Source organism: Stomoxys calcitrans, chromosome 3 (assembly GCF_963082655.1).
Source record: "Stomoxys calcitrans chromosome 3, idStoCalc2.1, whole genome shotgun sequence".
NCBI classification, from domain to species: domain Eukaryota; kingdom Metazoa; phylum Arthropoda; class Insecta; order Diptera; family Muscidae; genus Stomoxys; species Stomoxys calcitrans.
The window spans coordinates 182,485,814-182,513,093 of record NC_081554.1 but is presented as its reverse complement, the minus strand read 5'-3'; the positions used below and the strand labels follow the sequence as shown (position 1 = coordinate 182,513,093).

The window sequence follows — 27,280 nt, the reverse complement described above, 5'->3', positions numbered from 1 at the left end:
TGGGTTTTGGTTGAAATTGCAAGAACATATATGAATTTGAGTACGGCCCACACACTCACATTTGTGTGTAAGTAATATTTATATTTAAATGGCAACATTTTGGCTGAAGAAACCCAAAAAAAGTCAAATGTGGTAACATTGTCAAACCACCGCAAGAACGATTTAGGGAAATTTTGCCCCTCAAAAAAAACATAGTACCAGTCTTAAAGCGGAACAGTCCAGTGTTGCCGTTTTTTGTTTTTTTTTCTAACAAATTTGGTGGGATGGATTTACAAACTATAACATTTCCTGCGGGTTCGGTAGATTGGGAACCTTACCCAATTTACTAAAACTTATTCCAATTCACTCCATATTTAGAATCTTCGCTATTTATTTTTTTATTAAAAACTGGTTTAAACAAGTTCAAATTGGTAAAAAAAAATATCATATACAAAATTTTATTAGTGCTATCACATACTTATATAAAGTAAAGAAAAATCAAAACATATTTATATGCATCCATTGTAGGCCTCAATCTCCTCAATGATTGGTCCATAATTTCTGACCATGGTGGGCCATTCCTCCGACTTCATTATGTCCTCCAGATGAGCCTTGACAAAATGTATGGATCTCGCTCTTAATGTGGCAGCTGAATAACGATCAGCCAGGACTAGTGTGGCTAGGGCATTCTGATTTGTTATTTCACGATACAATACGAATTCACACATAATTTTGAGATAGGTCAGAGCATATTTATCGGCGCAAGCCAATAGATCGATAGCCATTTCTTCAATATGGGGCGCCTTGTTGGTGTATATGAAGGTAAGCATTTCCCCAATAACCTGATGATTAAAGTCCTTTATGACAATTTGATTGGTGGTATTCTCCATCATTGAATCATGATCGAACATGGCGGCGAAGACATCACTGCGCAAACTCAAAATAGACTTGTGGGCCTTAAACAGTTTCCCTGAGACCTTTAAAGCAACATCGCTAAATTTTCCCGAAGTCAGGAGTTGCGATATACCTTCCTGCAATTTCAAGTCAATATTATTTAGCCCCGTAGTATCACAAGGTGAACTGTCGAGTATATCGATTATCACTGTCATATCACAGATTAAGATTAAAGCATCATTGTGTAAGAGGCCTCTGGAGGGATTCTGTAACTCAGCAATTGCCACATTGCGAGGAAACATAAAAGCCCCATTCGATGTGCCGGTGCCATTCCATTTACCTAGGCAATTGTCTAGTTCTCCATTCGTTTTCAGTATGTAGCATTTGAAATTGAACTTTACCCGCGTCTGATCACTGCAAGTCATTTTCAAGAGCATAACAATATTTCCATCATTGTCCGATAATATAAGCTGCCATTTGATGTTGCTCTCCTCGGTTGCGGCAAATATTGGCGATGTTATTTTGTCTCGAAATTTACTGAATTTTTCTATTTTCCATTTATAAGAAAACTTTGTAAGATGTACACGGTCACAATACCAAGGATCGGCATTCGATTTCTTTTTGGCGCCCAACGATCTATGCAAAGCACAAATCTTTTTGCTACTGGCAGCTGTCATAGAGCGGAGATATACTTTCTACCAAGGTCAAAGACCGAATATCCGTGTTCCCTTTACCAATGATTTTAATAAACTGGAAATCATTTAATACCTCCATGAGTTTATTTAGCATTTTTGAAAATTTTCATAGTTGCAGTGTTAACCCACATGGCTGTTAACAGGTAAAATGTTAGCTGTGGGAAATCCACTACTAATAAAGAATTCCTTGAAATGACCTTTGCAACAGTAGACAATACGACGAAAATTCCACTTTCAACTGCAATTAGCGGAAATGGATTAAGTTAGCAAGGGAAAAGTGTTCTTGCACACAAGTATCGTGTGTTTTTAAGAGTGACAAAACTCACACAATGGAACCCTGGGTTAAGTTGAAATGAATGAGCTGAATGGAACTGACAAGGCCCGAGAACGGTATAGTCGTAGAGAAGCTCTAAGACATAAGTTTGCTTCGGCCTCGTTGTACGAAGGCGAAGATACAAGGCTGTATACATATGTGGATTAAGATTGCAGAAGAAGAAGAAGTGGAATGGTCGCTAGACAACAGTTCCACTGTTAACTCTTTAGGTAAAGGATGTACCTATACTGGGCTGCCATCATGGTCCCATAAAAAAATTCTTACCCAATTTCACGTTTACCACGGCCCAATTTCCCGGCGCAGACAGTGGTACTCAAAGACGAGCGTGATGGGATTCGTAGTACGGACCCCACTAACCCAATCTGGAAAAAACAAGATAGTCAGCTAACATAAGCGGAATTTGTGGCTGGAACACTTGGAGCAATGTAACTTTGGCACCGGTTTAGGCATGCTGTGGTATACTGTTAAATCACTCTCGCACCTCGAATAACAATCTTCAAAATCCATGCTGATGCTCGGCAAATCGAAATTTCCCTACGAGGATCGGAAGTAGTAATGCCTCAAGCGTCTTGGCTACTGGTGAGAGAAGGGAGAACCGTCTGCACGACTACCCCAAACTCGGGTTCTTTCCAGGCTTCAGTAGCGAGTTCACTCTGCCCATTTTCCCAGACATCGGGAACTATAAGAGTGTTCAAAGACAGTTTGAGGACGGTAGGATGGTACTCAACTCCAGGTAAATCCAGATTCTTCAGTATCAGCGTAGAAATTCCGTCGGGGCCCAACGCATTGGATGATTTGGCGCCACGGATGACATTCGTGACTTCACCCACGGTAAATTGTGATGGCTGTCCATCGGCTCGGAGAACACGGATACGGCGAATGGCTCTCCTCCTTGTCCTGTCACTCTCGGGATGCACACAATAAATTGCTGGTAGAACAACCTGGTTCATCTCTTCAGATCAGTCACAGTTACGTCGGCCAAAGTGACTGATCTGAAGAGATGAAGCAGTTTGTTCTACCAGCAATTAATTGTGCATCCCGAGAGTGACAGGGCAAGGGGGAAGCCCTTAGCCGCATCCGTGGTCTCCGAGCCGATGGACAGTCGCCACAATTTACGAATTTAATCCGTGGCGCCAAATCATCCAAGGCATTGGGCCCCGACGGAATCTCTACGCTGAAGTTGAAGAATCTAGATCTACCTGAATTTGAGTACCTTACTACCGGCCTCAACCTGTCTCTGAACACTCTTATAGTTCCCGATGTCTGGAAAATGGGCAGAGTGATCCCGCTACTGAAGCCTGAAAAGGACCCAAGTTTTGGGGGAGTCGTACAGACCAATCTTCCTTCTTTCAACAGTAGCCAGGACGCTTGAGGCATTACTTCTCTCGAGTCTTGTAGAAAAATTTCCATTTCCCGAGCATCAGCATGGATTTCAAAGACTGCATAGCACAACAACTGCTTTGCATGCCGTCATCGCACACATTTGCCGTGGGTTCAATCAGCGCAGGCCATATGATAGGAAGGTCCTCGTGGCATTGGACCTATTGAAGACATTGGACATGGTAAGCCATGCCAAACAAGGTCTAAAACGCTGGGTCGCGAATTATCTGTGTGGTCGCCAGCCATTTGTGAAATTTTGGAATAAGAAGTAAAAGCAATGAAAGGGAGTTCCCAAGGCGGGGTGATATCTGCGACACTGTTTAGCCTCTACCTATCCTAGGATATTGCCAACACGTCCCTCCAGCCAGGCCTGAAACGCTGGGTCGCGAATTATCTGTGTGGTCGCCAGTAATTTGTGGAATTTAGGGATAAGAAGTCGAAGCACTGTAGAGTGAAACAGAGTTCCCCAAGGCAGGGTGATATTTTCGGCACTGTCTAACCTCAACATATTCTTCATTCCACCCCCCCTAGACGGCATAAAGATCGTATCATATGCGGACGATTGTACGATCATGGCATCAGGCCCCCAACCCATTGGAGGCATCTGCGAACTTGCCTCATATTTCACTGCAAGAGATCTGAAGATATCTGCCACCAAATCTTCAGCCACATTGTACACTTCGAATACGCGTGAGGTGATTACTAAGCTGAAAGTAATGGTCGATGGAGAAATGATTCCGACCATCAAGTGTGCCAAAATATTTGGCATCATATTTGACAGCTCTTACACATTCTCCTCACATGGCGTAGCAATTTGCGATAAAGTCAAAAGCATAAACAAGGTCCTTGAGTAACTTGCCGGTAGCACTTGAGGTGCTGACAAAGAAACCATGTTGACAACGTATAAAGCAATTGGCCGGTCTGTGTGTGGTCTCGTCAGCTCCGTGACACGCAGTGCAAAAATATTTAGATCTGTCAGAATGCCGCTCTTCGAACTGCGACGGGCTGTCTCCTTAGTTCTCAAGAGAGAACCTCTAGATCAAGCGGGTCTAGACCAGAGAACTGCATGAGACCCTTAATTTGCCACTCAAATGCCAAAGCAAGTGCCTGTTATGCATGTCACATCTTAACAATGTTAGCTAGGAATGCTCTTCATATGACAATAGAGCAAGAGTTGATCGAACGTTTTACGCAATCGTTCAGTGGATGTGCTTTTCAATCGGATATCGTATGTTGTTTGCGAATGAGCACTACTCAGATGAGTGCCATGTAAAGCCAAAGCTAACAGAGGAATGCCACAACAGACAAACAAACGGCAAAGACACATAGATCAGCAATGTTCAGCCCTTCACCGTAGCGTTGATGCCAAGTCACACACATTTAATGTTGCCATTTTGGGGTTTTTCTACCAAATTTGCTCGGGTGGATTTGTACATTTTAGTATTTGGTTGGATGGCCCAAATCGATATTTTCTATTTCGCCGACGTTTCGCCGATATTTTTTATATGGAGTTTGACAGCATTCCGCTTGAAAAGCTGAACAGAATACTCAGATTTTGGGAAATTGTTATCAAAATGTTGCCGTTTTAGAAAAAATATCAAATTTTAGCTTTAGAGAAAATTTTTAAGGTATTTGAAATTGTTGGTCGGCTACTTAGAGATTTGGTAAATTTTTTTTAACATTTTGGTCGGAAATTATTTTCAGTAGTGGCAACACTGCTTCCACACACAATAAAGTCAACGCTCGGTTTGAACGATAGCTGTGTGTGCGTGTCTCACCTATTCAGTTGCGATCCCTGTGAGCCTCGTAAGCGTGACGACCAGCAAACATTTTATGCTCATTAACAAAAACACTTAGTTACTCAACGAATCATAAAATGGAATTTCATATTTTGGTGGTTGGGAGTCGTAAGCGTCAACAACGATTGCTGGTAAAATATTTGAGTGTCATTCACTTCATGTCTAACGTGTGCACTCATTTTAAAGTGGCTTGCTGCTATTACCTGGTCTAGACAACATTCATGCAGACACTGTAGCTGATGCGGTAAATAAATAGCTATCGGGTGAATGAGTTCTTGTTCTCAGCTGAACGAAGAACGACCGCCCCCTGAAGAAATTGACTTCTCCCGGTAAACCAGCGTTGTTCTGGCTCAATTATGTTCCGGCAGATGCAGCCGCCTCAACTCCTACAGAGCAAGAAAGGTGTACTTAGAGGGGCTGTTTCAGGAATTTATGTGGATTTGGGCACGAATGAGATGAAGATGATGGCTGAGACCAAGAGCTCATTGGCAGATTTGATAATGGAAGGTCTGATTTACAAAAGAACAATCCGCTTAGGATAATTTTGGATTTGAGGTTTTAAAACCGGAGCATGTTTCCTCAACTCCGAACCGGACTCCGACCGAATTCGGAGAGTCAGATCCCGCGGCCCTTATTCCATCCGTTTGACGCCCATCATGAATGTGAAAGCGCATGGAGATTTTTGATTAAACTCTGCGAAGGTGGATGTATGTCTGCCTATGACGCTGAGCGCCTGGGTTCGAATCCTGGCGAGACCATCAGAAAAAATTTTTAGCGGTGGTTTTCCCGTCCCAATACTGGCAACATTTGTGAGGAACTATGCCATGTAAAAACTTCTCTCCCAGAAGGTGTCGCACTGCGGCACGCCGCTCAGACTTGGCTATAGAAAGGAGGTCCCTTATCGTTGAGCTTAAAACTTGAATAGGACTACACTCATTGGTATGTGAGATGTTTGCCACTGTTCCTTTGTGGAATGTTCATGGGCTATGTTTGTAGTTGTAAGTTGGATGTAGCTCTAGTTTCGGCTCAATTTTATCGTATAGGTCCCAAATTTTGTTAAAAAATATGAAATATATAAACGAGTTGAGTCCAATTATCAGAATGTGCGAAACCTTTTCAGAAGATTTATGTAGACATACTTGGGCCGTAAGTTTGGTCAAAAGCAGGGAACTCGTACACAATTATAGTCGTTGAAGTTTGTGTTGTTGTAGCCTATGTCCAAAGCAATATTGAGAAGGCAGGATGGGTCGAATGATAATCGATTACAAATCGCCATGTCCGGCAAGATAGTGTATTTGGACACGGATGAGCAGTATGTGTGGACAAAGTAACGACGATAGCTGAGAACAAGAACTCATTGTCAGTCTTTTTGGTTAAGACCGTTCTGATGTTCAAATGACAATGCCCGTGACTGTGGACATGTCTCATGAGCCAACAACGGCGGCATATGGAGGTTGTCATAAAACTCTGCAAAGGTTAAGGGGGCCGTACAAATGGGACATGTCTTACAAAGATTTCGTTTGAAAAATATGGGCGTTTGAAGTCGAGCACGAAGCAAAAGGACATTAGCCAACAACGGCGGCATATGGAGGTTTTCATAAAACTCTGCAAAAGTTAAGGGGGCCGTACAAAAGGCACAACATGACTGCACAGTTTCGAGATTTTCACATGAGATGCGAATTATGTATAGGGGGGCTGAGCCCAATTATCAGAATATGCAGGACCCTATGGGAACCTAGTTTACATTTTTTTTTACAAAATTTTCTATAGAAGTAATCATACCTTAGCCAATCATTGAAAGAATTTATCATCATTTTTTGTTAACAAAATCCAATCTATCGTTTAATTTTTCACAAGTAAAGGCTTGAAGGATATGCAAGGAGGTGTACAAATATCACGCTATCATAAAATTGACAATAAATAAACTGAAACCTTAAACAAACAGTGCATACGATTTATGTGCAAGCAATGAAGCTTACAATTTCTGTAACCAAATGGGGATATTGACAGATATTCTGCCAGGCATCCGTCTTAATAATCGCTGAAATATTTTCCTTGATGACACTAAGTGCCTGTTCTCTTAGCTGTGCGGCACCATGACGATCGGCTAGTATCAAAGTTTCTATGGCTGTATCCACTCTTAGATCGCGATGCAATACAAATTCACACATTATTTTCAACTTGTGCAAGGCATATTTGTCAGCCACCGGCAAAAGGTCCGCTGCCATCTCATCTACATTGGGAGAGCGATTGGAATAGATGAAAGTCAGCATTTCCTGTATGACAGTGGGCTCAAAGTCGCTAATTTCAACACGATTCTTCTTGTTCTCATCCATGCCCTCATGATCAAACATGGCGGCAAAGACTTCACTTCGTACAGTCAAAATAGCTTTGTGGGCCTTAAACTCCTTGTTGGCTACCACAAAAGTGACATCACTAAACTTTCCCGTTTCCAGCAGCTGAGATAAGTCTTCACGCTGTTGCCGATTAGAGTCAATAATTGAGACATCGCCAATTTTGCGTGGCACTATATCGATGGTATCGAGTATGGCAGTAATATCACATACAATGGTCAAAGCATCGAGCGGTAAAAGTCCCCTTGAGGTGTCTAGCAAATCATCCATACTTATGAGCCTTATGCTTATAACATCTGATAGCATAACATCACTGGCATAACGGCAGCCAACTTTGCCATCAGCATTTATGATGGACGCCTCAAATTGATGGCGTATACGTAGATGATCACCGCATGGATTTTTCAAAAGTTTAATAAACAAATAGGAATCTTCCTCCAGTATATGTAACTTCCATTTGGCAATGGGTATATCTTTGATAATGAATTCGGGTGATGTACGTTGGGATTTCAAAAAACTAAAATTTTCGATTTTCCACATGTAACGAAATTTGGTCAGTTTGACCCGAGTACAATGCCATGCTTCGGCACCGGTTGCCTTAACTTCTAGCGGTGTGGTTGTTGCATATATTGTATCGTCCAAGGGCGGAGCAGATGCCATCAGGAAACTGAAATTAAAAAAATTTTATCATTTTCACGTTTTCTGTCTATTAGGGCGAAGATCACTCAATTTCACAATTTTTGTTTGTTTCTCTTTCGAGACGAGCTCAGTGATCAGGGATTTTCTTTGCAAATGGAAAAGGAAAGCCCCAGATCGCAGAGATATTGGTTGGTGTGTGTTGCGAACTCTGGCTTTCCGCTTCCATTTGCAAACAAAATCCCCGAGATTCCATTTGCAAAAAAAAATCTCAATGATCGGAGATTTCCCCGGCCGGGTGTAGCGCCTTTAAATGAAGAATGGGTCCGAACTGTATGGGCGCCGTGGCAGGAGTCTTCACTGAAATCCTTAGAATCAGGGAGTCTTGCAGGTTTCTGGGCGCGTGTATCGTATTTCAGGCGGAGAAATTTGGCGTCCTGAAGGCACTGAAGGTGATTTTGATGCGGTAACACAGCCCTGATTGGACTGTCACGATATACGGAAACAGGTATACGGCGCTGAAGGCTCTAGCCTCAGACCATATGGGTCAAGACTCATTAGAAGATGAAAGGAGCTTTTTTAAACCATTCCAGGGAGGCAATCAGGCTCTGCTGAGTCCTGGGCCATGGGTGGGAGACATGCAACGAGGCGGACAAAGAGCTGGTCAGAAATGAATCCCCGATAAGCACAGATCTACTACGAATTCAGTGAGCCCTCACCTGTGTTACTTTTTTGTTAAATGTACACTTTCTACTATGGGTGAGCAAATTAGGTGTGGCCTTAGAACTGTGGGTCGCAGGGCTGCAAATGACCTGTGGTCAAGTATTTCGCGTAGCAGGACATCGCTTATCCTGGGCCTGAGAAGGCATGATTTAGGACTGCAGATAGGCATCCTGGATGGTCATCCAATGTCAGGTCCTTGACGTCGCGATGGACATAGACAAAAGGAGTCTTCTGCAGGGTGTGTCATGACAAAGAGGTGTTGGAGACAGTCCATCAACTGTTGTGTCACATCCCCGCAATTGCAAGACACTGCATAATGGATGAACACCTTTTTCCCTGTCTGAGATCCTTCCAGGCACTTAGCTCTATTGTCATTCAGAAGTTCTGAAGAGGACTAAATTTCCTTTGCTGGGAATTTGCGGCCCATAGGACCAACTGTCGCGGGATGGTAATTGGTTACTTAAAGGCGCTAATAACTTGCGATGTCATGTCGAGCATCATAACACTCAATATTTCTCCAAGTGTCGCGCCTGCAGTTGCAGCAACTCCGTATGAAACCTTCCATTATCCGCATCCTGCGTCCTGGAAGATCTCAGCTGAGTTTCTCATAATAACTTTGAACGCCACATAGATTGGAGCTCAAAGTTCAACGGCATCGTGTGGAGAGTCTCTGCGAGAGGCCGGGTGTGACCGATACCCGATATGGCAAGGCGAGTTATTGGCGCCTTTAAATAACGAATGGCAATCACGTTACGACGGCGATTAGTCCTATAAACCGAAACAAACCTCACATTTGTAGCTTGACGAGGATCTCCACTTCCACACGCAAATATGTGGCAACTCAGAGAGGTATGAAAATAAAAACAAATTTGACTCGAGAAACAAACATTTCAGCGACTATTTCGAAAGCAGAATACCTACCCTAACATTTGCCGTGTTTTATTTACCAGCCATTCGGATTCGCTAGCTTAAGTGTGGTATGAGTTCGCTTTTAACGGAATTTTTTCATGATTACTTTTTTGGATAATAGATTGTGAAGCAAAATAACATGCTGAGTTCATTCAATAGGACATTCTCTCAATACTTATGAAAAAAAAAATTCACAAAAATATTATGTTATATTCAGATACAAACATTTACAGGTAGTGGCGGTTGCCCAACAACAAAATATTGAGTACACTATCTGTCAAAATAAAATAAATAAAACGCTCTTCCCGCAAAATGCTTTGTATTTTAACCTTGGCAGCACTGACACAACATCCATACCAATATCAACAAAACAAACTAAATAAGACATTTTAATTTTAATTAAATAAATGTTTCTTGGAGTTCATAAATGTGATTTTATAAAAATGCTAAGCAATTTTGCCACTTCAGAACGTTTAATCAATGAATAAATATGTTGCGTTCTTCCCCTTTATTTTGACATTAAAATTGAAAGAGGACACCATATCTTTTTATAAACGGCGATAAGATCAGCCGCTTAAATAAACGGGGATAACATTTTTCTCCTTACAAACTAAGGATTGGTATTCTACTCTGCTTTCGGAAAAGTCGCAGAAATTTTTAATTATTTCGAAGCGAAATTTGACAGCGATCAAATGTTTTTGTTTCCATATCAAAACACGTTTATTTATCTCCACTTATTGTTTTCTCTATATATATAAACAAACAAAAATTATGCCGGCAATAGTTGCAAGTGCTGCACTTTATACTATTTTTTCACTAAAAGCAGCCTATTTTCAGCCAACGTTTCGCCGAAGTTTTTTTTATATGGAGTTTGACAGCATTCCGCTTGAAAAGCTGAACAGAATACTCCGTTGTGCGTTGTATTCCCAAGCTCATGGCCTTTTGTTCTGGTGTACGTACACAAATATGTGCAATTATGTGTATGTATTTGTCCACCACTGGTTTACAATTTTTCATCGGCAATTTAACTACATCATTGTTGAAAAATCACAGTTTCAATAAATGGTAAACTACTCAATGGCAACTCTGTCAATCAACTATTTTTATCTGTGGCAATACTGTGCTTAGCACTGTCACTGAGCGATTACACCCCCTCCCAACTAAACAGAAGACTATGACAATATGTGCGTATGAATGAATTTGTTTTGATTTTTTGCAGCAACAAACACACCGACCGACTATTATCAGATAGATATTTGGCACGTATAGATACAATTTTATGACGTCTCCTTAAGATACTTTCAAAGAAACATAAAAGTTATTAAAATATACATACACTTCAAATTTGTCCGCACGTTTTTTCGAAAGCAATGGTTTTTTCTATTTTTATTCTGCTATTATATGTAGAATAGAATTTACGTTAATGACAACACAATACACAACAAAAAATAACATGACAATTGCCAGAGATGGAATTTCATAATTTGGAAAATGTACAGAACAGTACTAAGTATAGCTACCCTCTTATTGGAAACGGCACCTTTTTAATGGCCCTGTTTTATTTCAGCATAATTTCATTCAGTATCATTAAAGTCAGTATACAACCAATGGCCGCCTCGTATTAAACCATTGAAAGTATATGTTCAAAGAAAAAAGAAACAACGAGATTAGATTTATGGTGATTCTTTGAGATTTCTTATTGCCATATAAGGCGGATTTACAAAGATGGTCTCACGCGAACAGCTGTTAACAGCCCGCCTGCCAGGTTCGACGGTACTAAGATATCAGATTTTTGTTTGCATCCTATTTGTTATTATTTTCTTTCTCGGATATTCTTTCTTTGTGTGTGATGGCATAACGTCGATCAGTTTGATGGCGGATTGCTGTATTGTTTCGTCATGCTCGGAACGCTGCTCTACGTTCGGGTAGTGGAAGAAATGTTCTGCCATAGCTAATTAAAGTAAAGTTATTAGTCCATTTATATGCATTTTTTACATAGAATTATGATTCATTTCACAACACTCCAAATTCACCACTGTCGCTGTTGGTATATTTTGCCAATTCCCTGCAAAAGCTGAGTATTCCGTTCAGATTTTTGAGCGGAATGCTTTCAACTTCATTTAAAAAAAAATTTCGGTACTCTGCTTATAGTGAGAAAAATGGCAAAAAAAAGTTAAAGTGACAACACTTGAAACCATTTCCAGCATCATTTTTGTACGTTTTATTCCATGGCGAAACAAATAAAGGTGGTCCCATTTGTACAACAACCACAAATCATCTGGTGCCATCCCCCATCATGCCATCAAGCTGATTGACGTTTTGCCAACACACACAAAAAAATTTGTGTGCGTGTGCGTACATAATCAGAGAATATGCGAGAAAGAAGATGACAACAAAGAGAATGCAAACAAAAATCTGTCATCTTAATACCATCAAACCTAGCCGGCTGTTCGCGTGAGACCACCTTTTTAAATCCGCCTTGCGTTCGAAGCAAGATAAAGGGTGATTTTTTTGAGGTTAGGATTTTCATGCATTAGTATTTGACAGATCACGTGGGATTTCAGACATGGTGTCAAAGAGAAAGATGCTCAGTATGCTTTGACATTTCATCATGAATAGACTTACTAACGAGCAACGCTTGCAAATCATTGAATTTTATTACCAAAATCAGTGTTCGGTTCGAAATGTGTTCATTCACCGTAACGTTGCGTCCAACAGCATCTTTGAAAAAATACGGTCCAATGATTCCACCAGCGTACAAACCACACCAAACAGTGCATTTTTCGGGATGCATGAGCAGTTCTTGAACGGCTTCTGGTTGCTCTTCACTCCAAATGCGGCAATTTTGCTTATTTACGTAGCCATTCAACCAGAAATGAGCCTCATCGCTGAACAAAATTTGTCAAAATTTGAACACATTTCGAACCGAACACTGATTTTGGTAATAAAATTCAATGATTTGCAAGCGTTGCTCGTTAGTAAGTCTATTCATGATAAAATGTCAAAGCATACTGAGCATCTTTCTCTTTGACACCATGTCTGAAATCCCACGTGATCTGTCAAATACTAATGCATGAAAATCCTAACCTCAAAAAAATTACTCTTTATATTCATTTACAGGTATTGGCAGTTGCCCAACAAAAAAATATTGAGTGCACTATCTGTCAAAATCAGTGATTAGTGTAACTCAGATTTTGTGTATGTAACCAGTTCGCGCCATTTTTTGTTGCTTGCGTGTGTTATGGTTCTTAACTATAATACACACACACAACCAAAACTCGTTGACGGATAGTGCATTTCGCGAGAAAAAATTGTACTCAGCTGTTTAGGCTACACTACCTGGTAATTATGCCATGGTTCCAAACGCCTCGATCTTCTGCGCTCATTTCATAAACTCTGACACCAAGTAATTTAATTCTATAGATATGCAGCAATACACTATATAAAACAATTTTTAAAAATATTTCCTATTTATAATGCAATTGGTGCATTTATTCTCATTTCGCAAAATCAAGTATAGACAATTTAAAAACTTATTTCTAATACCGGAAAATTAATTAAAGTTAAATTCACAAAATTCTTGCGATTGTGGTTATCGGAACGGGCCTGACGAAGTTGAAACCCTGATATTTCTATATCTCTATTCCACCCCCACCAGACGGTGATCCCTATACCACCCCCTCTAGACGGCGGACGATTGTACAATCATGGCACCAGGCTCCCATCCATTCTTAGAATCCTTTGGAGAGGAAAGAGCTTCCTTATCTACAGGATCTTAACGAGGATTACCATGCAAATGTAACTACAACATCATGATGCACTTATAAGGTGAGGTCATGCGAACAGCTGAGTACAATTTTTTTATTTTTGTTTTGATTTTGTAGTAAATCTAAATGTCAAAGGCTTGATAAAAGCTGTGACTTTATTTTCCTAAAACTTTAAAAATATGGTCTTTTGATCTGATGTTCGACACATAAGCAACAAAACAGTGTTGTAATGATGAAAATACAAATATAAAACGCATTTGAAGAAGATAAACGGTAAAACAAATTTAATTTCCAAAACCGCTTTGACATTTCAATTTACGGCATTTGCCACTCAAGGTTGTTTCGTTATGGGTAGATTTTTGTTGTTGTATTAATGACACTACCTCTTAATTGTATCATGCTACAACAAGTTAATTTCTGGCAACTAGTGTAAACTTGCTATTACTGCATTTGCCTGTCAGCTATTAACCCTATCTCGTATAAGTCTACCATGGTTGGTACCAAGTTATGTGTGGTATAAATACGTACCAAATACATCATCCCTGTTGAGAACATCTTGTTTTTGGCTTTTGCACATGAGAACATAACATGTTGTTTTTGTCTTTCGTCGCGAGCGCACGGTCAACGCAAAGAATTTCCCATAAAATATTCCGAATTTTCCTTTAAAAAACGCATTAATATAAATACTGTTTTGCAAATATATAAAGTGTAAATAGAACTAAAAACAAAAGTTAATATAGAATATAGCAAACACCTTAATGGTAATAGTTAAGAAACAAGTAGTAAAGAAGCAAGTGAGTGCGAAAGAAGAAGAAACCATAACAATACTTAAGTTAGCACGTGTTAATTTTTTTGTTTTTGTAATTTACCAATAAGAAAACGGGAAAAATTGAACTAAAATCGAGTTTAAATATAAAAAATCTTATGGCAAAAGTATAAAAATATTAAGAAAAAAAAAAAACAAATACCGGTGTTGGTCGCATCATATCTATTTTAATTGCTTTGCATTTCCCATCGTATCATCTAAACAATTTTGGTAAATTGCATTTCGTTGTTGACTGCAAAACTCTCTCCCTTGTGTATTTGTGTGCGCGCGTGTGTGTGAGTGAATAGACGGATAAAAACAAAACTAATAAAATAACAACAATTGTAAATAAAAAACATACCTATCAAAAAATCAGTAAATATCGATTTAAAAAATTCATAAGTGTTGAAAAAATAGTAAATAGCCCAATTTGTAAAAAAAAACAATAAAATCTATAAAATATCAAATCAGTAAACATATTTTTAAGTATTGTACTATAAGACTTCTTTGAGTCCAATTTAGAAGTGCTAGTGGCATATTTTAGAGGACATACCGGATTTCAGCCCAGAGACTTGATTAAAGCTCCATATATCGTTTTTTGGAATAACCGAGAAATCATCTGTGAAACTTCAAAATGGTTCAGGTGAGTTGAAAGTAAAAAAATCCAGTAAAAAGGTGCTTAGTTCGACCGGTCTATGACTATACACCATTCACCAAAAATGTTTAAATGAATTTTTAAATTTTTTTTATTTTTATAAACAGATAATGGTTTTTATGGGAGCTTTATGAGGTTACAGACCTTTTTGGACAATAGAAATATTGGAAATCATAATAAAAAACTTTTTGCGAAATTTCAGCTAAATCGGGAAAAATTGCGCCTATTGGGGGCTAAAGCAGTCAAATTGGGAAATCGGTTAATCTAGGTTTTAGGTTAGGTAAGAGTGGCAGTCCTTTACAGACTCACTTAGACAATTTTAAGTCCTTTATGATACCAAAGTAGCGACAGACCAAGGCTTCTGGCGGGAATCGAACCCACGACCCCTGCACTGGTTGTTGATGTTGTTGTAGCAGTGTGTTATACACTGAGGCGGCAGCCCTTGCCGATGAAGAACTCCATCGGGTCAATCCGGTACGTACAACCGTCTGCCATGGGATTGCCTCTGCACTTGTAATCCAACCACGCTACAAACTCGGCTGCCGGGGCGCCCTATCTAGGTTTTAGTGGCAGTCTATAATCAGACACACTTAGACCGTTTAGTCAATTGCGATAACACAGAAGGAAGATTCCATCTAGTTCATAATATTCAACCGACAGTAAAACTTCCTCTTGCCATTGCAGAACAGCCACACAGCAGATGTTTCTGCAAAAATCGTTACTTGTAATATTAAGCCTATCAGTATTCAGACAGTGGACTGTTTTGGCAGACCCTATGAGTAAAACTTGTATTCTAGACAAACATAATTAAATTAGGGCCACATGACCCTGAAGCGTTCACAGCCCTCAATTGGGGATCATTTGCAATGCGTTACCCACCGGGCCTTTTTTTTTTTTGCAAAAAAAGCTTATCTTGTTCACCGATTCCAGCTCCGGCAAGGGATAGCTGTGAGCACCTCACAGACCGGAACATTGAGGTTCATTGCTATTAAGAGAAGCTTAGCTGCGAGCTACGGGGCGCTTCTACAGATTGCGGATCGCTGAAAGCTTTATATGGAGTAGCTGCAACGGCAGTCGCGGACAATCAGCGTATAGAGCGGAGAGTCGCAGTGAGACGTGGAGCGGCAACGGTTCTTGCACATATACTGAGTGCCTATGATGCTCGATATGACAAGGCGAGTTATCGGCGCCTTTATATAACCAATGACCACCCTGTTTCCGCGGCGATAGGTCCCGTGCGTGGTCACCCACAGGAGCTCTGACGAGGATCGTCAACTCCACATGAATATGTTGCTACAACAACAGCAACAACCAATTCCAAATCCCATTAAATTTGTAAAACTGTTCCTAAACTGCTCTACAATTCTCTTGGATATGTCTTCGTAAAGAGCGGTTTTAAAACAAAGAATTTCGTTGTCCAGAATTGTTGTTGTTTTTGTTGTGGGTTTCGTTGTAGCATTCAAGAGCGGTTTTAAAATTAAGAATTTCGTTGTCCAGAATTGTTGTTGTTTTTGTTGTGGGTTTCGTTGTAGTATCAGTGTGTTGTACACTGAGGCGGCAGCCTTTGCCGATAAAGGTCTCCATTAATTCAATGCGGCACGAACATTCGGCTGCGAGAGATATTAAATTCGAGATATTAAATCGTTATCTGGCTGTCTGAGAAAATAATTATGCCAACCGTGCATATGCAAATATGTTCATGAACATTCCATTGAAAAACATTGCCTTTAATTCTTACATATCAATGAGTCCTGTCGAATTCAAGTATAGCTATATGGTAAGGTTCCTCCTTTTATAGACGTTTCCGAAAGGCGTGCCACAGTGCGACACCTCTTTGTGCAGAAATTTTTTTAATTGGCATAGTACCTTAAGTCGACCGTCTGGGTTCAAACCCCGGCGGGAACATCAGAAAAAGGGTACAGAAGGGTACTTTTATACATTTTGCAAATGAAAATACTTGTTTTCATAAACTTTGCCATTGTAAATGGTAGTTTAAATAACATTACCCAAGGGATAGGCAGTTTCAATAGATAAATACCCTTTCTTAAGGGAAATTGCAGTTCTAATACACTTTCCTAAGGCATAGGGTAATTTTAATACCCTATACCAAGGAATATGTTAGTTTTAATACTCTTTCCCAAGGAATAGGGTAGTTTGAATAACCTTTCCCAAGGAATAGATAAGTTTTAATACCCTTTCCTAGAGTTGTTTTAGGTTATTAAAACAACTCTAGGAAAGGGTATTAAGATTTCCAAGTGATACAGTTGTTGTTGTAGCCACATTACTACCCTTTCCAATCCAAAGGATTGTTTAATACGCTTTTCCATTGAAAAGGATAGTTATAGTACCCATTCCCATTGAAAACGGTCTTTTTAATACCCTCTCCCTCAGAAAAGTGTCGTTTTAATACCCTGTCCCATTGAAAAGTGTCGCTTTAACAACTTTGCCCATTGAAAAGGTTAGTTTTAATATCCTTTCCCATGACGGGTAATTTTAATAAATTTTTCAGTGGAAAATTGTAGCTTTAATAACCGTTCCCATTCCCAAGTGATCGGGTAGTTTTAATACCCTTTCCCAAAGGAAAGCGTAGTTCTAATTCCCTTTCCCAAGAGATAGGGTAGTTTTAATACCCTTTCCCAAGGACTAGGTTAGTTTTAATACCCTTTCCCAAGGGTTAGGGTGGTTTTAATACAACGTTTCCTAAGTGATAGGGTAGTTGTAATACCCTTTGCCAAGGAGTAAGATAGTTTTAATATCCTTTCCCAAAGGAAAGCGTAGTTTTAATTCCCTTTCCAAAGAGATAGGGTAGTTTTAATACCCTTTCCTAAGGGTTGGGGTAGTTTTAATACCCTTTCCCAAGGGATAGGGTAGTTTTAATACCCTTTCCCAAAGAAAGGCGTAGTTTTAATTCCTTTTCCCAAAATATGGGGTAGTTTTAATACCCTTTCCCAGGCATAGGGTGGTTTTAATACCCTTTCCCAAGGAATGGGGTAGTTTTAATACCCTTTCCCAAGGAATAGGGTAATTTTAATACCCGTTCCCAAAGGTTGGGTAGTTTTAATACCCTTTCCTAAGGGATAGGGTAGTTTTAATAACCTTTCCCAAGGGTTAGGGTAGTTTTAATACCCTTTCCCAAGGGAAAGTGTAGTTTTAATACCCGTTCCCAAAGGTTGGGGTAGTTTTAATACCCTTTCCCAAGGGATAGGATAGTTTTAATACCCTTTCCCAAGGAGTAAGATAGTTTTAGTACCTTTCCCAAGGGCTGGGTTAGTTTTAATACCCTTTCCCATGGGATAGGGTAGTTTTAATACCCTTTCCCAAGGGCGGGGGAAGTTTTAATGTCCTTTCCCAAGTGATAGGGCATTTTGAATACCCTTTCCCAAGAGAAAGGATAGTTTTAATACCCTTTCCCAAGGGATAGTGTAGTTTTAATACCCTTTCCCAAGGGATAGGGTAGTTTTAAAACCCTTTCCCAAGGGATAGAGAAGTTTTAATACCCTTTCCCAAGGGATAGTGTAGTTTTAATACCCTTTCCCAAGGAATGGGGTAGTTTTAATACCCTTTCCCATTGGATATGGTATTTTTAATACCCTTTCCCAAGGCTAGCGCAGTTTGAATATCCTTTATCAAGAGCTAGGTTAGTTTTAATACCTTTTCCCAAGGGGTAGGGTTGTTGTTCTTGTATCCACCTGTCTATATGTGTAGGGTAGGATAGTAGTAGACAAAATTTCGTGAAATTTTATCTAAAGACAAAATTTCGTGAAATTTTATCTAAAGACAAAATTTCGTGAAATTTTATCTAAAGACAAAATTTCGTGAAATTTTATCTAAAGACAAAATTTCGTGAAATTTTATCTAAAGACAAAATTTCGTGAAATTTTATCTAAAGACAAAATTTCGTGAAATTTTATCTAAAGACAAAATTTCGTGAAATTTTATCTAAAGACAAAATTTCGTGAAATTTTATCTAAAGACAAAATTTCGTGAAATTTTATCTAAAGACAAAATTTCGTGAAATTTTATCTAAAGACAAAATTTCGTGAAATTTTAATCAAAGACAAAATTTCGTAAAATTTTATCTAAAGACAAAATTTCGTGAAATTTTATCTAAAGACAAAATTTCGTGAAATTTTAATCAAAGACAAAATTTCGTGAAATTTTATCTAAAGACAAAATTTCTTGAAATTTTATCCAAAAAAAAATTTTCGTGAAATTTTATCTAAAGACAATATTTCGTTAAATTTTATCTAAAGACAAAATTTCGTGAAATTTTATCTAAAGACAAAATTTCGTGAAATTTTATCTAAAGACAAAATTTCGTGAAATTTTAATCAAAGACAAAATTTCGTGAAATTTTATCTAAAGACAAAATTTCGTGAAATTTTATCTAAAGACAAAATTTCTTGAAATTTTATCTAAAGACAAAATTTCTTGAAATTTTATCTAAAGACAAAATTTCGTGAAATTTCATCTAAAGACAATATTTCGTTAAATTTTATCTAAAGACAAAATTTCGTGAAATTTTATCTAAAGACAAAATTTCGTGAAATTTTATCTAAAGACAAAATTTCGTGAAATTTCATCTAAAGACAAAATTTCCCTGAAATTTCATCTAAGGACAAAATATCCCGAAAATTGTATCTAAGGACAAAATTTTCCTGAAATTTTATCTAAGGACAAAATTTCCCTGAAATTTTATGTCCGTGAAGATAAATTTGAATATAACTAGCCAAGACACAAACCTGACATTTTAACAAGTTAAACAGAGCACTGTTAACAAATTTTCTTTTGTATTTTAAATTAAAAAAAAACATTGTTAGCATTTTCTCAGCAAATATTTTCTAAAATCTCTTGCTAAAGAATTTATCTACAACTGTAAAATGCTTAATACTAACTAAACCCTCAAACCTCAATGCCAACAATATTTTTTGAAGACCTATATGACCCATTTTTAAAACGGCAATGCAGTGCACTCGTCATAGATAGGTGATACAAACTAATACCAGAATTAGCCCCTACCAAGAGCTATTAGAATCAGAAATCCCCATATTCAAATTGTATTTCAGATCGGAGATATTTCGCCCCAAAAGTTACATTTGAATTAGTATTTGTTTGTATCACCTATCTATGACCAGTCCAGCCCAGTGGGCCATTATCTTAAATTCAAATATAACTTTTGGGGCGAAATTGCTCCGATCTGAAATACAATTCAAATATGGGGACTTCTGATTCTAAAAGCTCTTGGTAGGAGCTAATTCTGGTATTAGTTTGTATCACTTATCTATGACGAGTGCTTTGCATTGCCGTTTTAAAAATGGGTCATATAGGTCTTCAAAAAATATTGTTGGCATAGAGGTTTGAGGGTTTAGTTATTATTAAGCATTTTATAGTTGTAGATAAATTCTTTAGCAAGTGATGTTAAGAAAATTTTTGGTGAGAAAATGCTAAAAATGATTTTTTTATTTAAAATACAAAAAAAAAATTAGTTAACAGTGCTCTGTTAATCACTTAACATAGCTATGTTAAAATGTCAGGTTTGTGTCTTGGCTAAGTTATATTCAAATTTATCTTCACGGACTTTGAAATTTTATCTTAAGACAAAATTTCCCTGAAATTTTATCTGAAGACTAAATTTCTTTAAAATTTTATATAAAGACAAAATTTTTCGGAAATTTTATCTAAAGACAAAATGTCTCTGATATTTTATCTAAAGAAAAAATTTCCCTGAATTTTATCTAAAGACAAAATTTCCCTGAGATTTTATCTAAAGACAAAATTTCCCTAAAATTTTATCTAAAAACAAAATTTTTTTGAAATTTTATGTAGTCAAAACTTTTCTGAAATTTTATCTAAAGACAGAATTTCCTGAAATTTTATACAAAGACCAAACTTCCCTGAAATTTTATCTAAAGACAAAATTTCCTTGAAATTTTATCTAAAGACAAAATGTCCCTGAAATTTTATCTAAAAACCAGCATTTTCCCAAGGGATAGTGTAGTTTTAATACCCTTTCCCAAGGGATAGGGTAGTTTTAAAACCCTTTCCCAAGGGATAGAGAAGTTTTAATACCCTTTCCCAAGGGATAGTGTAGTTTTAATACCCTTTCCCAAGGAATGGGGTAGTTTTAATACCCTTTCCCATTGGATATGGTATTTTTAATACCCTTTCCCAAGGCTAGCGCAGTTTGAATATCCTTTATCAAGAGCTAGGTTAGTTTTAATACCTTTTCCCAAGGGGTAGGGTTGTTGTTCTTGTATCCACATGTCTATATGTGTAGGGTAGGATAGTAGTAGACAAAATTTCGTGAAATTTTATCTAAAGACAAAATTTCGTGAAATTTTATCTAAAGACAAAATTTCGTGAAATTTTATCTAAAGACAAAATTTCGTGAAATTTTATCTAAAGACAAAATTTCGTGAAATTTTATCTAAAGACAAAATTTCGTGAAATTTTATCTAAAGACAAAATTTCGTGAAATTTTAATCAAAGACAAAATTTCGTGAAATTTTATTTAAAGACAAAATTTCGTGAAATTTTATCTAAAGACAAAATTTCGTGAAATTTTAATCAAAGACAAAATTTCGTGAAATTTTATCTAAAGACAAAATTTCGTGAAATTTTATCTAAAGACAAAATTTCGTGAAATTTTATCTAAAGACAAAATTTCGTGAAATTTTATCTCAAGACAATATTTCGTTAAATTTTATCTAAAGACAAAATTTCGTGAAATTTTATCTAAAGACAAAATTTCGTGAAATTTTAATCAAAGACAAAATTTCGTGAAATTTTAATCAAAGACAAAATTTCGTGAAATTTTATCTAAAGACAAAATTTCGTGAAATTTTATCTAGACAAAATTTCTTGAAATTTTATCTAAAGACAAAATTTCTTGAAATTTTATCTAAAGACAAAATTTCGTGAAATTTCATCTAAAGACAATATTTCGTGAAATTTTATCTAAAGACAAAATTTCGTGAAATTTTATCTAAAGACAAAATTTCGTGAAATTTTATCTAAAGACAAAATTTCGTGAAATTTTACCTAAAGACAAAATTTCCCTGAAATTTTATCTATAGATAAAATTTCCCTAAAATTTTATCTATAGACAAAATTTGCCTGAAATTTCATCTAAGGACAAAATATCCCGAAAATTGTATCTAAGGACAAAATTTTCCTGAAATTTTATCTAAGGACAAAATTTCCCTGAAATTTTATGTCCGTGAAGATAAATTTGAATATAACTAAGCCAAGACACAAACCTGACATTTTAACAAGTTATGTTAAGTGATTAACAGAGCACTGTTAACAAATTTTCTTTTGTATTTTAAATTAAAAAAAAACATTGTTAGCATTTTCTCAGCAAATATTTTCTAAAATCTCTTGCTAAAGAATTTATCTACAACTGTAAAATGCTTAATACTAACTAAACCCTCAAACCTCAATGCCAACAATATTTTTTGAAGACCTATATGACCCATTTTTAAAACGGCAATGCAGTACACTCGTCATAGATAGGTGATACAAACTAATACCAGAATTATCCCCTACCAAGAGCTATTAGAATCAGAAATCCCCATATTTAAATTGTATTTCAGATCGGAGATATTTCGCCCCAAAAGTTACATTTGAATTAGTATTTGTTTGTATCACCTATCTATGACCAGTCCAGCCCAGTGGGCCATTATCTTAAATTCAAATATAACTTTTGGGGCGAAATTGCTCCGATCTGAAATACAATTCAAATATGGGGACTTCTGATTCTAAAAGCTCTTGGTAGGAGCTAATTCTGGTATTAGTTTGTATCACTTATCTATGACGAGTGCTCTGCATTGCCGTTTTAAAAATGGGTCATATAGGTCTTCAAAAAATATTGTTGGCATAGAGGTTTGAGGGTTTAGTTATTATTAAGCATTTTATAGTTGTAGATAAATTCTTTAGCAAGTGATTTTAGAAAATTTTTGGTGAGAAAATGCTAAAAATGATTTTTTTATTTAAAATACAAAAAAAAAATTAGTTAACAGTGCTCTGTTAATCACTTAACATAGCAATGTTAAAATGTCAGGTTTGTGTCTTGGCTAAGTTATATTCAAATTTATCTTCACGGACTTTGAAATTTTATCTTAAGACAAAATTTCCCTGAAATTTTATCTGAAGACTAAATTTCTTTAAAATTTTATATAAAGAAAAAATTTTTCGGAAATTTTATCTAAAGACAAAATGTCTCTCATATTTTATCTAAAGAAAAAATTTCCCTGAATTTTATCTAAAGACAAAATTTCCCTGAGATTTTATCTAAAGACAAAATTTCCCTAAAATTTTATCTAAAAACAAAATTTTTTTGAAATTTTATGTAGTCAAAATTTTTCTGAAATTTTATCTAAAGACAGAATTTCCTGAAATTTTATACAAAGACCAAACTTCCCTGAAATTTTATCTAAAGACAAAATTTCCTTGAAATTTTATCTAAAGACAAAATGTCCCTGAAATTTTATCTAAAAACCAGCATTTTCCTGATTTTTTTTTTATATTTAATAATTTCGATGGAATAAAATTTGCATTTCGAAAATTTTACTTACAAACCTCATTCTCAACAGAATATGTAGGGTGTGGTTTTTGGTTTATGGCTATGGCTATACCTACGAGCACACGTCCTGAACTTATAACTGTATTTACATTGTTTTCATTAATAAATTTAATCATTACAAAACCACATTTTGATTGTCACATAGAATGGTTCAAACAAAAGCTCTTCGTTATTATATAAATAGGCGGCTGAGATCATAGTATGGGTTACCAACTTCAAATCACACACAATGACCAACAACCTGACCCCCCGGAATTCTCACAATAGACATATTTTATTCAAACTCTAATTTTCATACATTGAATTTTAATACGTTTAATTAGTTTTTCCATAACGATGCCTACATCCTGTACACTCACTATGGGTAATGGGTGAAAGGTTGAAATCATGCCTATTTTGGGAGTGGAGGTTTGGAGAGGTGATCAAATGCTTGTTCAAACTATTGGCGATGGCAGCTGCCTATGTAAACGAAAGGATAACATAATCGAAGTATGCATTGTGTTGTTGTGGGCTTTGGGGCGAGAACAAACAAAAAAGGCCAACATTGTGCAGTGTTGTGTCAACTTTGGTGGATTCTCTAAGCCACAGAACAGAAAATGCAACCCACTGGTGCAGCAGCGATGAAACCAACAACAGCTAAGCTAACTCCATGTATGTATGGATATATGTGTATGTGTGGAGTTGCATTTATGCATTTAATGTTGCTCATTTTCCTCGATTTTATTTAATAAAAGCATGCAAAAAATATTTCAAAAACTAATTTCCATGGCCACACCAGCAAAGGGGTCGCCTGGGCAGGCAGACAGCCAGGAACTGAATGTTGTCGTTGATGGCAATGATGATGGCGGTTTTGTTGTCGCATAGCTGATAATTAGATAAAAGGTATGAACGACCAATAGAGCAGCAAAGGCCACACCTAGAGCACCTACATTCAATATACTAGCTATAGGAATTTGTTGTTGTCGGTTTTTTGTTGTTTTGTGAAAAAATTAAAAATTCAATTTCGATAATTTCTATAATGAAACCTCATTCTTTCATGTGAACCAATCAACCTATACCCCAACCAACCATCCCTTTTGAATTTTATGAACAGAATGGCGACAATCTTTTATGGTTTTTCAAATTTTTAGGCACCACCATACATGGCATTTTATTTAAATATTAATTTTCATTGGCTGTGATTTGCTATAGATTTGTACATGCATCGAATGAGTGCCTGCTTCCCTTTACCAACCAATAAAGCAAAATATCCATTATTCTGTGGGTTTTTATACTCTTCTTTGCAAATGAACATTAAAATATTATAACCAATTAAAATAAACAATAGGTGGTAATTCAGCTTTTGCCAACATGAAAAGCTATCCAATGAAAAATCGCCAGAATGGATAATTCTGAAACATGGAGTTTATTGATGGCAGATTTATAGGAGGGATAGGAGGGGTGTGTAAAAGGCTTGTGCATGTAGATTATGGTGGGTTTACACCCATAGGATGACATTTTGTAACACAAAATTTTATATTCGAATTTAAAGAAAATCTTAAGCAAGTTCCGAAAAAATAAAATACTGTAAAAATTTAACTTTTACCGAAGATTTTTTTTTTAATTTTATATTTTTAGAAAAAGTTTTTCAAAATTTTATTTTCATAGATAATTTTGTCAAAGATTATTTTTATAAAAAGCTAGCTGAAACGAGCCCACTCCGCTGCGCCTTCTTTGAATCCCTAATGCCTTTTATTTGATCCCCATATTCCCATGGTTGATATATATTTCCAGTTTGCAGGTCTTTTTGAGAGTAGGACAGCCTAGATATTTCTCCGCGAGTGCGGATTTCAAATCTCTGCTCCTAAATACCTTTCTTTTTAGCCCCATATTGACATTGACTGTAACTATGTCCGATTGGAAGGTGTTTTTAGGGGTAGGGTGGCATCCCAGACACTTGGTCCTAGAAAAAATCAGATTCGTGTACTTCTCTAAGGCGTATCCCCATATGATTGGGCTCGAAAGTCAATATCGATTTCGTGCTCTACTCCCAAAAATCTTTCATTTAAGCGCAATATTGCCATGGTTTGCAAATTTGTCCTGCTTAGGGGCAGTTTCTGGGGTGGGATGTCCCCACAAAACTTGTCCCCATATTGGATATTTGATTCGTTTTTTACTGTCAAATGCCTTTTATTTGATTCCCGTATTACCATGATTGGTCCATATATTCAGTAGAAGGTTTTGAAGGTGGGGCGGATACCCTAGGGGCCCCATCCCAAATTTGGATACCAGTTTTTTGTTTTTGGGTTACTATAAAGGAAAAGGGGGATGGTTAGGAAATTTTATCAACTTTTTATAGAAAATTTAACCAACATTTGATTTCAAAGAATATTAAAAAAACAAAAATATTTCTATAGAAATTACAAACAAAATTTATTTCTATAAAATATTTGTCAAAAGCATTTGACCGGCTTTCTATATCGCAATTTCTGATTCGACAGAATCATCATCAGCAGAAATTTGTCAAATGGATCACGGTGCCTTGCATACCAACGCAACTAAAGTAGGCCGCAAAGCACACATCTGAGTTTAAGCAGGGCTCTTTAAGACGACTTGATTCACAAGCGCTATAGAAAATAAGTAAAATCTTACTTTCCCCTACTTTCATTTGAGTCCCATTTTGCCATGGTCGTTAAACTTGTCCTCTTTGGGGGAGAGGCGGTCCCCAAATACTTGGTCCCACATTTGGATATCAGATTCTACTCCCAAATACCTTTTATTTGAGCGCCATATATGGCCAGTAAATAAGCCCTGCTTGGGAAGTGTTTTGCGGAAGTGGTGGAATCACAGAAACTTGGTCCCGAAAGTGGATATCAATTTCATGCTTTACTCCCCAATACCTTTTATTTGAGCCCCATATTGCAATGGTCGGTAAATATGTCCTACTTTGGGAAGTGGGGTCATCCCCCAAACAAATATCATTAATTTGAACCCCATATTGGTGTAGGGGGACCAAACCCTAGCCTCAAAACCTACACTACTCTACTCTATTCTGATCTACTCTATTCTATTCTGATCTACTCTTCTTTACTCTATTATACTCTGATCAACTCTACTCTACTTTATCTATTCTTCTCTAATGTAGTCTACTTTACTGTACTCTGACTTACTCTACTACTCTACTCTACTCTACTCTAATTTACTCTACTCTACTCTTGTACTCGAACCTACTCTACTTTGTACTCTACTCTACTCTACTCTACTCTACTCTACTCTACTCTACTCTACTCTACTCTACTCTACTCTACTCTACTGTAATCTACTCTACTCTACTGTAATCTACTTTACTCTACTCTACTCTATACGAACCTATAATTATATCATGAACGAGCCACATGACCCCATAACTTGGCTTTGGGATGGGTCCCAACCTCGGTAGGGGGAAGGAGAGAATCTTTGATTCTCATAATATACTAGCGGTCAAAGGGACTATCATACCGATTTAGGAATGGCAGACAGTTGATCCTTTCCATTTATTCCTAAATACCCTTAAATTGAGTCCCATTGTTATAATCGGGCCACATGTTCCTTGCGAGATTTTTGGAAAAGAGCTTCCCCCTGATAATACAGTTTTCGAATTGGCGGACCCCCAGACAATCCACATTTTCATGTCAGAATTGTACTTTACTCCTTAACTTTTCATTTCAGACCTACATTGCTTTATCGGGCCGCATATCAGCTTACGGAGTTTTGAGGGTATAACATTCCCCCAGACACTTGGATCCAA

General features: G+C 37.1%; 3 protein-coding genes across 3 annotated transcripts in view; 1 reads left to right on the top strand and 2 right to left on the bottom strand.

The window, feature by feature from the left end:
* Positions 1–488: 488 nt before the first annotated feature.
* Positions 489–1,550, bottom strand: LOC106085831 (protein roadkill-like). The gene has a single exon (XM_013250265.2). It carries the CDS (start codon positions 1,548–1,550, stop codon positions 489–491), a length of 1,062 nt encoding a protein of 353 aa, XP_013105719.1.
* Positions 1,551–6,860: 5,310 nt separating this feature from the next.
* LOC106085829 (speckle-type POZ protein) lies at positions 6,861–11,160 on the bottom strand. The gene is made up of 2 exons (XM_013250262.2): positions 11,040–11,160; positions 6,861–8,102 (listed from the first exon to the last, which is right to left on the bottom strand). Exon 2 carries the CDS (start codon positions 8,093–8,095, stop codon positions 7,037–7,039), a length of 1,059 nt encoding a protein of 352 aa, XP_013105716.1. The 5' UTR covers positions 8,096–8,102; positions 11,040–11,160; the 3' UTR covers positions 6,861–7,036.
* Positions 11,161–14,071: 2,911 nt separating this feature from the next.
* LOC106085838 (neuroguidin) overlaps positions 14,072–27,280 on the top strand; it is a 290,224-nt gene continuing 277,015 nt past the window's right edge. The window contains exon 1 of the mRNA XM_013250273.2: positions 14,072–14,918. Within this exon, the coding sequence (XP_013105727.1) occupies positions 14,910–14,918 (9 nt within the window). The 5' untranslated portion in view covers positions 14,072–14,909. The remainder of the gene's footprint in view (positions 14,919–27,280) is intronic.

Excerpts from the sequence above, each read along its gene's own strand:
- LOC106085831 (XM_013250265.2), bottom strand. The coding sequence starts at position 1,550 with ATGACAGCTGCCAGTAGCAAAAAGATTTGTGCTTTGCATAGATCGTTG.
- LOC106085829 (XM_013250262.2), bottom strand. The coding sequence starts at position 8,095 with ATGGCATCTGCTCCGCCCTTGGACGATACAATATATGCAACAACCACA.